General features: G+C 45.5%; 1 protein-coding gene across 2 annotated transcripts in view; it reads left to right on the forward strand.

Moving 5' to 3' along the window:
- ST6GALNAC3 (ST6 N-acetylgalactosaminide alpha-2,6-sialyltransferase 3) overlaps nucleotides 1-15,793 on the forward strand; it is a 161,087-nt gene that overhangs the window by 46,255 nt on the left and 99,039 nt on the right. Inside the window, exon 2 of one of the 2 annotated variants that reach the window (XM_075287806.1) lies at nucleotides 10,860-11,057. The exons of the other annotated variant lie outside the window; for it this stretch is intronic. Coding sequence (XP_075143907.1) covers nucleotides 10,860-11,057 — 198 coding nt within the window. The remainder of the gene's footprint in view (nucleotides 1-10,859; nucleotides 11,058-15,793) is intronic. 2 annotated transcript variants of the gene reach the window in all.

Below are 15,793 nucleotides of genomic sequence, written 5' to 3' on the forward strand. Positions count from 1 at the left end.
ACATATTTGGGGTGATGTCTTCGCCCCCCCCCCCCTCCCAGATTTCTCATCATGATACCTGAGATCTTCGTCCGCTCATAGATTTCCATGAAGGCGTACAGCTCTCCCGCGCTTGTGCTGTATTTACGAGGAGACATGGCGGCCTCTCCGGACACAGGAGATATGAAGGCCGCCGTTCTAGTCTCCCCCTCTATGTGCAAACCTGAGTCCAATAAAAGGGGCAGACCTTGATCAAAACTTGATTTAAAGGCAAAGTAGAGCTGTTACCTATAGCAACCAATCAGATTGCAGCTCTCATATTACTAAGGCTCTTTGAAGAATGAAAGAAGCGACCTGATTGGTTACTATGGGAAACGGCATGCCTGTATTATTTCAAGATGGCGGTCCTAAAGAACACTATAGGGGAACCCATTACAATGTAATGCCCTCGCAGCCGAGGACCCCAGTCTCAATGTGGACGTACTGAACTATCGGACACAGGATTTTGGTGTGTCTAGGCCTACAGTAGTCCTGCACGCTGGCTCTGTTTACAGTCAGATTCTGTACTATCGGGCGGTTCGGAGTATTGGTTGGCGGATTATTAGAAGGCTTCTGCCACCCCTGCTCCGTTTAGGGTTAATGGCGTCTCTTTTCAGCCTCTGTAGCGACACCATTCCTAGCCCGCCGTGTACATGCGCCGGCACGGAGCTTGTCGCCAAGAGGGAAGAACACGAGACGTCCGCCTCCTCTGTTGTGTTTTCTTCCGACACGTGTGTGACCCCGCAGAACGTCGCCGCTAATTGACTTGTCTTGTGCTGCACCCATTAAGGCTTAGTCAGGCGGCTGTCATCGCAGCGTAGGACGCGCCGGAGCTGGAGACGACGCTCCGCTACTAGAAGACGTAGGTTCATCTTAGGACAAGACACGTGACCGCATTAAAACTACAAAGTCCCCGGTTTCACTGACACACGCGATTTTTGTGAATAATTTGCATTTGTATTGTGCGGTCTGGGGATAATTTGGAAATGTTCAGTGACTCCGTCTGCGGAGCGGCTCAGCGGCTCGGCCCTTTTGTTCAGAAATCACATTATCGTATTTGCTTCCAGCTAAAATCTACTTGCGACATTGTTTAAATTGACTCTTTTGGCACTTTTTTATATAAAATAATGATTTCTCGCACTCAGCATGTAAACTGCACGGAAAATTTGCATCCTATGTGGAAATGAAGGCGGCACGGATTTTAATATAATAGCTGGGAACCATATGGACTCCTTTCAAAGTCAGCTCAGTTTTTAAAGGGGACATGTCGCCAGAAATGTCATTGCGCATAAGTGAGCTAGGGGGCGCAATGTGTGTATCGAATGCAATAAATGGGACGGTGTTGGCGGTCGAAGGGGCGACCGGGATTGGAAAATATGGCTGCTATTTCTCTGCATTTCCAAATTAATGGGACTGTCGCGCACTATGACCATGTGACCAAAGGACTCAATATCACTTCCTGAGAAGAAGAAAGCAGCCATGTTTTCTAATCCTGGGTAACCCCTTTAGTAGAACCCCGGCGGATAAGATTAATTGTAAACAGATGAACTCCACCCCCCCTTCAATAATATCCAAGTGCCCCAATAGATCGTATGAGAAAATTCAGTTTACTTACTTCTTACAGGAGGATTCCCATTTGGGATATTTATATTATATACTGCTGACCTCTGGGACACACATCTATTGTGAGAGCGGGGGAGGGGGAAATGCTCAATAATATCTGTGCTATGTGCGTTATGTGCTGCATATCACCCCAGCCCTGCAGATAGATAGGTTATTGTCGCCAGACCCAGAATATCACCCCAGTCCTGCAGATAGATAGGTTACTGTCACCAGAACCAGCATATCACCCCAGCCCTGCAGATAGATAGGTTACTGTCACCAGACCAGCATATCACCCCAGCCCTGCAGATAGATAGGTTAGTGTCACCAGACCCCAGCATATCACCCCAGTCCTGCAGATAGATAGGTTATTGTCGCCAGACCCAGCATATCACCCCAGCCCTGCAGATAGATAGGTTACTGTCACCAGACCAGCATATCACCCCAGCCCTGCAGATAGATAGGTTACTGTCACCAGACCAGCATATCACCCCAGCCCTGCAGATAGATAGGTTACTGTCACCAGAACCAGCATATCACCCCAGCCCTGCAGATAGATAGGTTACTGTCACCAGAACCAGCATATCACCCCAGCCCTGCAGATAGATAGGTTAGTGTCACCAGACCCAGCATATCACCCCAGCCCTGCAGATAGATAGGTTACTGTCACCAGAACCAGCATATCACCCCAGCCCTGCAGATAGGTTAGTGTCACCAGACCCAGCATATCACCCCAGCCCTGCAGATAGATAGGTTAGTGTCACCAGACCCAGCATATCCCCCAGCCCTGCAGATAGATAGGTTACTGTCACCAGAAACAGCATATCCCCCCAGTCCTGCAGATAGATAGGTTACTGTCACCAGAACCAGCATATCCCCCCAGTCCTGCAGATAGATAGGTTAGTGTCACCAGACCCCAGCATATCACCCCAGTCCTGCAGATAGATAGGTTACTGTCACCAGAACCAGCATATCACCCCAGCCCTGCAGATAGATAGGTTAGTGTCACCAGAGCCAAGCATGTATATCAGCGAACTCTTCAGATAGATAGGTTAGTGTCACGTGAATCAATCCATGTTTTTTCCTTTGTGAATTGCTATGTCCGTTACCGAGATATCATCATTTTTTCTGCCATTGGTAATGGAGGTAACGATTCACAAGGGGAAAACACTATTTGATTCAGGTGATCTATCTGGAAGACTGATCTGCTGGGTTCTCATGACAAACTCTCCTTAAATGATCTCTAACTTGTTAACACATGGCATAAATCAATAGCACAAAGAAATATAAGAAACTTTGCAATATATCTTGAAAGAGAAAATAGCACCTCCACCAAATCCAACTTATTGTATCCTTCAGTAGGCCCCACTCCACTGATTTCAGTGTATTTGGAATTTTTTTTCTAGCCCCTACCATTCCTGAGCAATCGATGCTATCAGTTTCAGCTCCCAATATACTAATGAGGTTCCCTATTGTGAGGTGGGACCCTACTTATCATATTGGGTGCTGAAGCTAACATCCCCAATTGCTCTGGAACGGTGCGGGCTAGAGAAAAAATTCCAACGATGTCAGAATCAGTGGATCAGCGCCTACAAGGATACAATAAGTTGGTGGAGGTGGTGAAAGGTCCTCATTGGTGACTGGAATTGCCCTTTAAGGGTATGTACCTAAAATCTTGCCTCATAGTCCGGCGACTGCTTCCTGCGCGGATTGCTCCCCTGTTAATACACATTATACCATAATCATTGGCCACAAGCTGCAGTGCGAGCGGTGACAGATTGGATTTAGAAAGGAAGAATTTTCTTAGATTTACCGTTCTTTACAAAAAAAAAGTATTTTTTTTTTCTTTTTTTTATTATACTCATACATCGGGAACAACTGGGATTCATTTTTCTCACCATCTGTTCCAGCGATGCCCTCCAGAATTTGTCAAACAAGAAAATCATTCTGCTCGCATTCTATTCACTGTAACTTTCTCTGCTTATCTCCAACCAGACACACCAAGCGAGCAAGTTACCGCACACAGCGCTCAATCTTCCTCCTATACAATGCCGTATTTAAACAAAGGATGATATTCCCCCACCCCCGTCCCATATTTACCTTTCGACGAAACGGCGCGTTCCTCAGCAGGCTCTTATCCAACCCTGGGCAATATCATCCTGCAGAAGTGCTATGGGAAATTAGCTGACCTCGCTACTAATGAGCCTCGTTTCTATCATTTGCATACAAATATTCGTCGGTATTCCCATTTAATTTTATGGACATAAACATAAAAGGCTGTATAAATATTTAGTGCGGCCCGCTTACATTTCATGGCGTACGGAGGATTCGGCATTAATTTTTCACTATGGTTTCATAAACACAGACATTAGACGCAGAGCGAATGATACTTTTCGTTCGGAGCCAATCAATACACATTAATGTTCTTCACGGGGTTAAACATTTTCCGGTGTAGTCTCAGCGTGACATCGGTTTGTAGGGTTGTGTGTTCTCCAGGATCAGAAAATTCGTATATACTACATATAGATAGATAGGTTACTGTCACCAGACCCAGAATATCACCCCAGTCCTGCAGATAGATAGGTTACTGTCACCAGAACCAGCATATCCCCCCAGCCCTGCAGATAGATAGGTTACTGTCACTAGACCCAGCATATCACCCCAGCCCTGCAGATAGATAGGTTACTGTCACCAGAACCAGCATATCACCCCAGCCCTGCAGATAAATAGGTTACTGTCACCAGACCCAGCATATCACCCCAGCCCTGCAGATAGATAGGTTACTGTCACCAGAACCAGCATATCACCCCAGTCCTGCAGATAGATAGGTTACTGTCACCAGACCCAGCATATCACCCAGGCCTGCAGATAGATAGGTTAGTGTCATCAGACCCCAGCATATCACCCCAGTCCTGCAGATAGATAGGTTAGTGTCACCAGACCCAGCATATCACACCAGCCCTGCAGATAGATAGGTTACTGTCACCAGAACCAGCATATCACCCCAGTCCTGCAGATAGATAGGTTAGTGTCACCAGACCCAGTATATCACCCCAGCCCTGCAGATAGATAGGTTACTGTCACCAGACCCAGCATATCACCCCAGCCCTGCAGATAGATAGGTTACTGTCACCAGACCCAGCATATCACCCCAGCCCTGCAGATAGATAGGTTACTGTCACCAGACCCAGCATATCACCCCAGCCCTGCAGATAGATAGGTTACTGTCACCAGACCCAGCATATCACCCCAGCCCTGCAGATAGATAAGTTAGTGTCACCAGACCCAGCATATCACCCCAGCCCTGCAGATAGATAGGTTACTGTCACCAGACCGAGCATATCACCCCAGTCCTGCAGATAGATAGGTTAGTGTCACCAGAACCAGCATATCACCCCAGCCCTGCAGATAGATAGGTTACTGTCACCAGACCCAGCATATCACCCCAGCCCTGCAGATAGATAGGTTACTGTCACCAGACCCAGCATATCACCCCAGCCCTGCAGATAGATAGGTTAGGGTCACCAGAACCAGCATATCACCCCAGCCCTGCAGATAGATAGGTTACTGTCACCAGACCCAGCATATCACCCCAGCCCTGCAGATAGATAGGTTACTGTCACCAGACCCAGCATATCACCCCAGCCCTGCAGATAGATAGGTTACTGTCACCAGAACCAGCATATCACCCCAGCCCTGCAGATAGATAGGTTACTGTCACCAGACCCAGCATATCACCCCAGCCCTGCAGATAGATAGGTTACTGTCACCAGAACCAGCATATCACCCCAGCCCTGCAGATAGATAGGTTACTGTCACCAGACCCAGCATATCACCCCAGCCCTGCAGATAGATAGGTTACTGTCACCAGACCCAGCATATCCCCCCAGCCCTGCAGATAGATAGGTTACTGTCACCAGAACCAGCATATCACCCCAGCCCTGCAGATAGATAGGTTACTGTCACCAGACCCAGCATATCACCCCAGCCCTGCAGATAGATAGGTTACTGTCACCAGACCCAGCATATCACCCCAGCCCTGCAGATAGATAAGTTAGTGTCACCAGACCCAGCATATCACCCCAGCCCTGCAGATAGATAGGTTACTGTCACCAGACCGAGCATATCACCCCAGTCCTGCAGATAGATAGGTTAGTGTCACCAGAACCAGCATATCACCCCAGCCCTGCAGATAGATAGGTTACTGTCACCAGACCCAGCATATCACCCCAGCCCTGCAGATAGATAGGTTACTGTCACCAGACCCAGCATATCACCCCAGCCCTGCAGATAGATAGGTTAGGGTCACCAGAACCAGCATATCACCCCAGCCCTGCAGATAGATAGGTTACTGTCACCAGACCCAGCATATCACCCCAGCCCTGCAGATAGATAGGTTACTGTCACCAGACCCAGCATATCACCCCAGCCCTGCAGATAGATAGGTTACTGTCACCAGAACCAGCATATCACCCCAGCCCTGCAGATAGATAGGTTACTGTCACCAGACCCAGCATATCACCCCAGCCCTGCAGATAGATAGGTTACTGTCACCAGAACCAGCATATCACCCCAGCCCTGCAGATAGATAGGTTACTGTCACCAGACCCAGCATATCACCCCAGCCCTGCAGATAGATAGGTTACTGTCACCAGACCCAGCATATCCCCCCAGCCCTGCAGATAGATAGGTTACTGTCACCAGAACCAGCATATCACCCCAGCCCTGCAGATAGATAGGTTACTGTCACCAGAACCAGCATATCACCCCAGCCCTGCAGATAGATAGCTTACTGTCACCAGACCCAACATATCACCCCAGCCCTGCAGATAGATAGGTTAGTGTCACCAGACCCAGCATATCACCCCAGCCCTGCAGATAGATAGGTTACTGTCACCAGACCCAGCATATCACCCCAGCCCTGCAGATAGATAGGTTACTGTCACCAGACCCAGCATATCACCCCAGCCCTGCAGATAGATAGGTTAGGGTCACCAGAACCAGCATATCACCCCAGCCCTGCAGATACATAGGTTAGTGTCACCAGAACCAGCATATCACCCCAGCCCTACAGATAGATAGGTTACTGTCACCAGACCCAGCATATCACCCCAGCCCTGCAGATAGATAGCTTAGTGTCATCAGAATAAAACTGTGTTTTCCTCTTTTGAATCGCTGCCTCTGTTGTCGAGATATTGACATTTTTGCCAATTAGCAAATTAGCTCATTGACACCATGAGAGCATTGTCACTTACCTCTATGGAGCAATGGCGGTGTCCTCATTTGCAAAGTGGCAAAATATTTGCAACGGAGGGTCCGATTCACATAAATCCTTGTATTGGGGCAGTAGACTGTCTTTCTGTTATTGTGACTATGGTGATACTTATAGGGCACTGAACTATCTCTGTTATGGGGGCACCACAGCTGTGTGTTATAGGGACATTACAATTGGGGTACGTCACCGTGGCTGTTATTGTGATGGGGTGACAATGACTATTACAGACTCCCCTGTGCTTTGGTTGATATAATGTCAGTCCCAGGAGTCAGGTTGGGGTCTATCAAATGTTTCAGCCTTACGTTATGGGGGATCTGAGCATTACATTATGGGGCGCTGTGGCTGATTCTATGGGGGTGCAGTGACTGGTCCTATTATGGGGGCATCAGCCAAAATCGATGGGACGGCTGTCAAGGCGTTATCGGTTATATATAGGGGGACGTATAATCAGAAGGTTGTACAATTATAAGCCCTGTACAGGGAGAGTTTTCTGCTCGCTACGATAAGGGTCTTGTGTATAGAAACCTGTCTGGTCCAGAAATATTTACTGGCGCTATAAATGTCCATGAGGCGGGAATCAATCATGTCGGCTCAGTCTATTGAGTGAAGTCTCGGGAGTTCTTGGCTTTATACTTGAAATTCTACAGTAGGAAACAGTAACTCATCATGGGCTGGAAATGATGGCGTAATGCGATGATTTAGTGGGTTCTGCTTTATAGGTCATCGCGCTGCTCGGTCTTCCGCTGCTGTATGTTGCCGGTGTGCTGCTCTTTATGATAATCTTTTGGTTGTTTAATATCTCCCTGTTCCGTGCTCCTATACTAAGAATTACTTCATTAAAGGCGGTTGTATAGGAGTCGATGAACAAGGCTGTTTTCTGTTTTTTTTCTCCAAGCACAGCGCCATCCCTATCCACTGGTTGGTAGTGGTACTGCACCTCAGCGCCATGCAGCAGTGTTGACATCTGCCTCATATTTATGTGACAGACGCCATGATGGATTAGAAGCAATATCTTCAGCAATGCTTGATAGCAGTATGTATGCCTGCCAAGCCAGTTGCCATCCTAGCAGGTAGTCCTGTGCTGGGGTATGTTAATCTATTCGGGTTACATATTGTACGTTTTCTCCATGTTTACCTATAGGCTCCTACAGCCCTCTTTTTTCGAGGTACTGTATATTCCCTTACACTTTTTCAGCGACACGTCCGGGCTAGGCTACTGAACACCTCCTCTGGTCCCTCACGTACATCCGTCCTCGTCACCTCGATCACCTTGCCTGATCTTGCCTGTTCTTACGTTTTCCCGTCTCTTGTTTCTTGGTCTAATGATCCTGATCGACTTCGATCTTGACCATGATCTTGCCTCTTCCTTTGGATAGCCCACCTGGTTCCTGTTGTTCTACTCCTGACTACGACCCTTGGTTATTTCTTTGACTCCTGCATAGGGTTGAGCCGATCTTGAGATTTCAAGATTGATTTTAAAATCCGATTTCCGATCATTTTCCAGCCGATCTCGATCGCCGATCGGAATCCGATCTTTTCCGGTCCCGATCTTCAACCCTAGTCAATGCTTTTCTATGGGAAAAGTGACTTTTGGGGTTGAGCCGATCTTGAGATAAACTCCGATCTCGATCCCACTGGAAAACATCGGGTCGGAATTCCGATCGCGATCATGAAATTTACTCCGATCTTTTCCGATCCCGATCGCTCAACCCTACTCCTGCGTTATCCTCTGCCTTGTTTCATCTTGGCCACCTGAGGTCCTGACTTTGCTACTGCAAACCCTTGCTGGGTTTAAGGAGGGGGATCTCTTATACTCAGTACCCCACTCCATCCAGGGCAAAATGGACTCTGGTTTTGATCATCTGCCCCTCTTGTACGACTCTATTACACATCAGGCTATTTACAGGCACAGTAGTGCTTTTTCCTCTGACTTTTGGCTTGACCTTATCTCCAACCTCCTCCCCTTGCCTCTGGACATTGATCCTGAGTCTGAGACCTTCACCAATGTCTTGAGCTTTAATCTGCACAAATAGCTTGGACTAGAGTCATGCCTCAAAATTTTGAACCAGGGCCACTAGGTATTGATTCTTGGACTTTCATCGGTGCCTGAGAACTTGATCTTCATCCTGTCTTCCAACCTTGACTTGCTGATCCAGGTCTTCTTTAAGCTTATGCTTCTGTGGCAATCATGTGGGCCCATGTCCCAACTTTAAACAAATTTCTTACCTTACCTGTTTTCAGTTCCACCCTCCTGCCCACCCTCATAAGCTTTCTGCACAAAGTTGTGGTAGGTCTCGATGTTGACCTTCACCTTCTGGTACATGCCTTCTAACCAAGTTTACCACTGTTTTGACCCTGATAGTGATCTTGAAATAATCTTTTTGGAGTTCCTCCTTCAGAGGGTCACCTGGTACTTGTTGTTTGGTAGCCTATTAATTCCTGACTAATCTTCTCATGAGGACACCTGGCTTCACGTCACACCTTACAGACATTCATACGGTGGCAACTTACGGTGACTATTTTGAGATCCACCACCTGAGAATCCAACCGGGAAAGGTCATACCTCCTTGTGTGGTCTACTAATGAAGAACAAGGTGATTACTTCAACTCTTATGTACCCTACCCCTCTTTCCTGCCCACCACCATTGGTTTTCTGTTGGGTCTTCAATGACCACCCCTTCCAACAATGTCACGTAGCAGAGCTTTAAGTGCAGCCTGTTTTAACCCTAACTCTGAACTTTTTGATTTGGATTTTTTTCCTTCGACTGGTACCTGATGTTTGACCTCCTGCCATCCAGACTTCTTCACATCAGCTCCACTCCTTCCAGACATAGCGCCCATTTGGTGACCACTTCTTGAAGTTCGAGGTGTTTCCTTGGATTTAGCCGACGATGCTCTTCATTTTAGACCATTCTTCTTTTAAGAATTTTTTTTTTTGTGACTTCTAAGTAATGAGCGGTAATGGAAAAGTAATGCTAAGCGATCAGAGACGTGTAAGAATGGCGAGATCAAAGACGGAAGGGGCAATGGCAGCAGGAAATGGAGCAGTCAACCCCAGGTAGTTCTGGGAAAGAGAAAAGCTATTACAGGTAATTTGTCTGGTATCTTACACGAAGAAAGCTTTTAACATAATTGTACAGAACTTTTTCGTTTTCTTGACAGATATTTTTTAAGAATCAAAAAAAGTGCGCGGAGGAGTAAGAGCGGAGACTTGGGTGGGATGGATTGGCGTCATACTGGGCAGATTATACAGGTGTACCGTGACATTACAGAGCACTCCGTCTCCTCTCCTGACATGTCCGCCTTAGGAAAGACTTGTATTCCGCAAGAAATAAAAGTTCTGGATAAACTACTCTTAGAATTCTTCAGCCGTTCTTCTGCCGTTCCTCCTGAACATCTCTAGAAAATTACTGTTATCATTCCTCTTGTCAAAGGGGTGTGTCTGATCCTGGCAGCTCTGATTGGTCAGTGACAATCTGTATAAGGACACGCCCCCAATTAACAGACCAACGATACATTGTAGAATTCTAGGAAAAGATACTTTATGTTCATTTCAAAATCTCACTTTTTAGTATTCTATTTTTATTTTCTTGATTGTAGATTTTTTATTCTGTTTTCTGTCCATGATTATGGGGGCGGCCATCTTGCCTGAGCTTCTCCTGTGCTCTGTTAACAGCGTTAAGTGACATGGTTTACAGCATAGGCACGGCCGTAGGCAGCAGTCGTCTGGAGCAGATTCATTGAGGTCTATGGAGAGTTTTCTAGACATGCTCCTTGCAGGGAGGGGGAGGGGATACGTTGTGACATCATCTATTGACATCATCATCTAATAATATACACCATATTGGATCAGTAGTCCAAGGCATCATTGTATTCATTGTATGTGTTTTATGTTGTCATATATGATACACGCCACCACCAATGGTCCTATGGACTAACACGTCCTCTCGTTGTCTCGTTTCAGAGGGTCCCGGTGCTCGCTGTCAGCTCTGTGTCCGTGTTTCTGTTCCTGGTCGTCCTCCGTCTCATCAATGAAGTCAATTTCCTCAAGCTGCTCTCTTGTTTTGGCCAGACAAGCGCCCAGTGCGTCCCTGCACCGGTCACGTGGCGGCATCGCCCTCTTACATATCATGAAGGTTACGTTAACATTAAGACACGTGAGGTAACTTTTATTATTTCTATGGACTGTTATAATCCTTAGGATTGGTCATAAGTATTACATTTGTGGGGGTCTGACAACCAAAGAGTCCCAAATTGCCATATTATAACGCAATGTTTCTTGTCGGACATCTTTGCCACCCCTTTTAGCCTGCTGAGTGTTGTAGATCCCAGTACGGAGTGTTTGCCCTTGTCTGGTCGCAACAGTCCAAACTTTACTTCATTGGTCATCAGAACTGACCAAATTGATCAGATTTTGTGCTACTTGTGCACTGGGGTCTCCATCGTTCAGGTCCACCAGGGGACCCAAAGGATGGAGAACTGGACCGCTAAAACAGCTGTTACCCGTGGAACCCCGCAGACCGCATAGACTATAATGTCGTCCATTGGGTTTCCGCTGTTACATATTGATTTTCTGTGGTGCAGATGTAAACCATGTATATTATTAGATTTAGTTACCAGATCTCAGTTGGATATTATTAGATTTAGTTACCAGATCTCAGTTGGATATTATTAGATTCGGTCACCACATCTCAGTTGGATATTATTAGATTTGGTCACCAGATCTCAGTTGGATATTACAGTATTAGATTTAGTCGCCAGATCTTAGTTGGATATTATTAGATTTGGTCACCAGATCTCAGTTGGATATTATTAGATTCGGTCACCAGATCTCAGTTGGATATTATTGGATTTAGTCGCCAGATCTCATTTGTAGCTCTGACTACATCAAGGCCAGCAATACTGTCTGAGCGGAGCATGCATGTGTATGGAGGGGGTCAGGAGGAATAGATGTCAGCCAAGTGAGCTAAAACGGACTATCATTAAGTGGTCAACTACAGGTTTGGCTGTGATAGGATTCAATAAGCGAGCGGTCCCTGGCCAGAGGAGCTTGCAATCTAAAGGGTAGCGTTATCATCAGGGTTGTAATCTCTCTGGATCTATATGTTCTGCTCTGGATGGGTAGAGATCAGGAGGGAAATGGTTAAAGCATTGCATATAAAGCAAGAAATGAGAGGAAGACGAGCCAAGACATCCATCCAATTCACCTCTGTGCCCACAACAAAGCATTAAGAAACAGGAATCTTTAAGTCGCCAAGTCCCTTCCCGGAAAACATTCGCCATCCTCATACCGTAATGGGGAAAATCATCCGGTGCACGACTGTATTGTATTCACTAGTAGCACACTGATTCTCTGCCGCTCCTGCTGCCAAACAGTTTGACATAGTGAGATGGGCAGCTGAAGTGGCGGCTCAGGAAACGCCATCTGCGTATTTAGGAGTTTGCAAATCTTGCCAAGAAATTCAATACGTTCTCGACTGGAAACCTCATAGAAACTGAAAGATTTCTCAGAAATCACCATATAGACAGTTGTGGATGTGTTATTATGATGGAGGTATAGATAGACAGGAAAATAGATAGATAGATAGATAGATAGATAGATAGGAGATAGATAGATAGATAGATAGGAGATAGATAGATAGATAGATAGATAGATAGATAGATAGATAGAGTGTTGGCCAAAAGTATTGGCACCCCTGCAATTCTGTCAGATAATACTCAGTTTCTTCCAGAAAATGATTGCAATCACAAATTCTTTGGTATTTTCTTCATTTAATTTGTCTTCAATGGAAAACTACAAAAAGAATTGTCAAAAAAGCCAAATTGGATATAATTCCACACCAAACATAAAAAGGGGGTGGACAAAAGTATTGGCACTGTTTGAAAAATCATGTGATGCTTCTCTAATTTGTGTAATTAACGGCACCTGTTACTTACCTGAGGCACCTAACAGGTGGTGGCAATAACTAAATGACACTTGCAGCCAGTTGAAATGGATTAAAGTTGACTCCACCTCTGTCCTGTGTCCTTGTGTGTACCACATTGAGCATGGAGAAAGAAAGAAGACCAAAGAACTGTCTGAGGACTTGAGAAGCAAAATTGTGAGGAAGCATGAGCAATCTGAAGGCTACAAGTCCATCTCCAAAGCCCTGAATGTTCCTGTGTCTACCGTGCGCCGTGTCATCAAGAAGTGTAAAGCCCATGGCACTGTGGCTAACCTCCCTAGATGTGGAAAAATTGACAAGAGATTTCAATGCAAGATTGTGCGGATGGCGGATAAAGAACCTCGACTAACATCCAAACAAGTCCAAGCTGCCCTGCAGTCCGAGGGTACAACAGTGTCACCCCGTACTATCCGTCAGCGTCTGAATGAGAAGGGGCTGTATGGTAGGAGACCCAGGAAGACCCCACTTCTTACCCAGAGACATAAGCCAGGCTGGAGTTTGCCAAAACTTACCTGAGAAAGCCAAAACCGTTCTGGAAGAATGTTCTCTGCTCAGAGGAGACAAAAGTAGGAAAAGGCATCAACATAGAGTTTACAGGAAAAAAGAGGCCTTCAAAGAAAAGAAGACGCCCCCTACAGTCAGACATGGCGGAGGTCCCTGATGTTTTGGTGTTGCTTTGCTGCCTCTGGCACTGGACTGCATGGCCGTGTACATGGCATTATGAAGTCTGAAGACGACCAACACATTGTGCAGCATCATGTAGGGCCCAGTGTGAGAAAGCGGGGTCTCCCTCAGAGGTCAGGGCTCTTCCAGCAGGACAAGGACCCAAAACACACTTGGATAGTTACCTCACCTAGAATAGCAGACTCAATAGTAAGTTGCATGAACCAGGACAGCTCCAACAGTCTGACCTTCCTGCTGGTTCTCCAGCCAAGCTCTGCCCCAGTGTTGCTGCTGGAGCTGACTTCTTAAGCCTCCTTGACGAGGAGACTCTCTGCAGCTGAGTTGCTGCCGGAACAACCCCAAAGTGTGGACTGGAGGGGGTGGAATGACAGGTCCCACTACCAACCTACCTGCCATTCCTACAAATCCAGCCCAATACTGAGCATTTACCAAAATGCTCAGCAGACAAAAGTTGTCTGCTGAGAGCAAACATTCCTTCTGGAGTTTTCTCATCTCACCCACCTGAGTAGTCTGGGTGAGATGTACACCCCCTCCATTACCTGACCAGCCATCGGCTTACAATAGAGAGATAGATAGATAGATAGATAGATAGATAGATAGATAGATAGAAGACAATACACAGCACTATCACCATGTGTCAGTAATCTCTGGGTACAGGAGATGGGTCCTATCAGTCACGTCGCAGCCTCCATTGTTCCCGTCTCGTACATGACACTGAACACTCCAGACCTCTTACTTATTAGGAACGCTGCAGAAATATAGAAGAAACAATTGTTCATCTCCATCCAGATCCTCTAATCTGTCACAAAAATCTGCCCAGAATCTCTGCCCGCCCTGTTTCTCAAAAGAGTAATAATGGAAGTATCTGGTCCTGCTGGTTCCTCGGCTTTTCAGCTCTGATTATGGATTCATAGCACAGCTTGATGGTTATTAAAATCCCGTATGTGAGAGGCCGCACAACACAAAGAGATATGAATTGGCATTCTGCAGAGATAATGCTATCTAATGGGTAAGGCATGCAGCAGGCGCTCAGCCTCCAAACTGCAACATCTAAGGCAGCCAGACATTTGTATTCTGACCAAGTAAGGATGACCACTGCCAGCCCCAGCCGCCCGCCACCCTCTGAGTAATTATCAGCTTGCTAAGTCTGTAAGCGGGTCATCATTTCTCCAAGAATATCTATGGGTAAGGGGGGAAAAGCCGTCACTCCAGAATTATCACAGGGGGACACGGCTAAGGGAACTGTCCGAAGAGACCGCGGACCATTGTGTCTTTTTTAGGAGATGGATAGATAGATAGATAGATAGATAGATAGATAGGAGATAGATAGATAGATAGATAGATAGATAGATAGATAGATAGATAGATAGATAGGAGATAGATAGATAGGAGATAGATAGATAGATAGATAGATAGATAGATAGATAGATAGGAGATAGATAGATAGATAGATAGATAGATAGGAGATAGATAGATAGATAGATAGATAGATAGGAGATAGATAGATAGATAGATAGATAGATAGATAGATAGATAGATAGGAGATAGATAGATAGATAGATAGATAGATAGATAGATAGGAGATAGATAGATAGATAGATAGATAGATAGATAGGAGATGGATAGATAGATGATAGATAGATAGATAGATAGATAGATAGATAGATAGGAGATGGATAGATAGATAGATAGATAGATAGATAGATAGATAGATAGGAGATAGATAGATAGATAGATAGATAGATAGATAGATAGATAGATAGGAGATAGATAGATATAGATAGATAGATAGATAGATAGATAGATAGATAGATAGATAGATGATAGATAGATAGATAGATAGATAGATAGATAGATAGATAGATAGATAGGAGATGGATAGATAGATAGGAGATAGATAGATAGATAGATAGATAGATAGATAGGAGATAGATAGATAGATAGATAGATAGATAGGAGATAGATAGATAGATAGATAGATAGATAGATAGATAGATAGATAGATAGGAGATAGATAGATTGACTGATAGAGGACGGCAAGAAAGAAAGAATATTGAATAGATAATATGAGGAAAAATGAATGAAAGAAAATAGTTATTGGATAGATAATAGAAGACAGGGATGGAGGAGACAGATATACGGTGACCCAGGATGATCACTTCCAGTTCTTTGCTCTCCACCAACCTCATAGATCTGATTTTTTTCCCGAGTCTCTCATTGCTCTTTATTTCCCCCGTCAGTTGTAATCTGTGGGTAAGTCTGGCAGTAA

Source organism: Leptodactylus fuscus, chromosome 9, assembly GCF_031893055.1.
Source record: "Leptodactylus fuscus isolate aLepFus1 chromosome 9, aLepFus1.hap2, whole genome shotgun sequence".
Classification (NCBI taxonomy): domain Eukaryota; kingdom Metazoa; phylum Chordata; class Amphibia; order Anura; family Leptodactylidae; genus Leptodactylus; species Leptodactylus fuscus.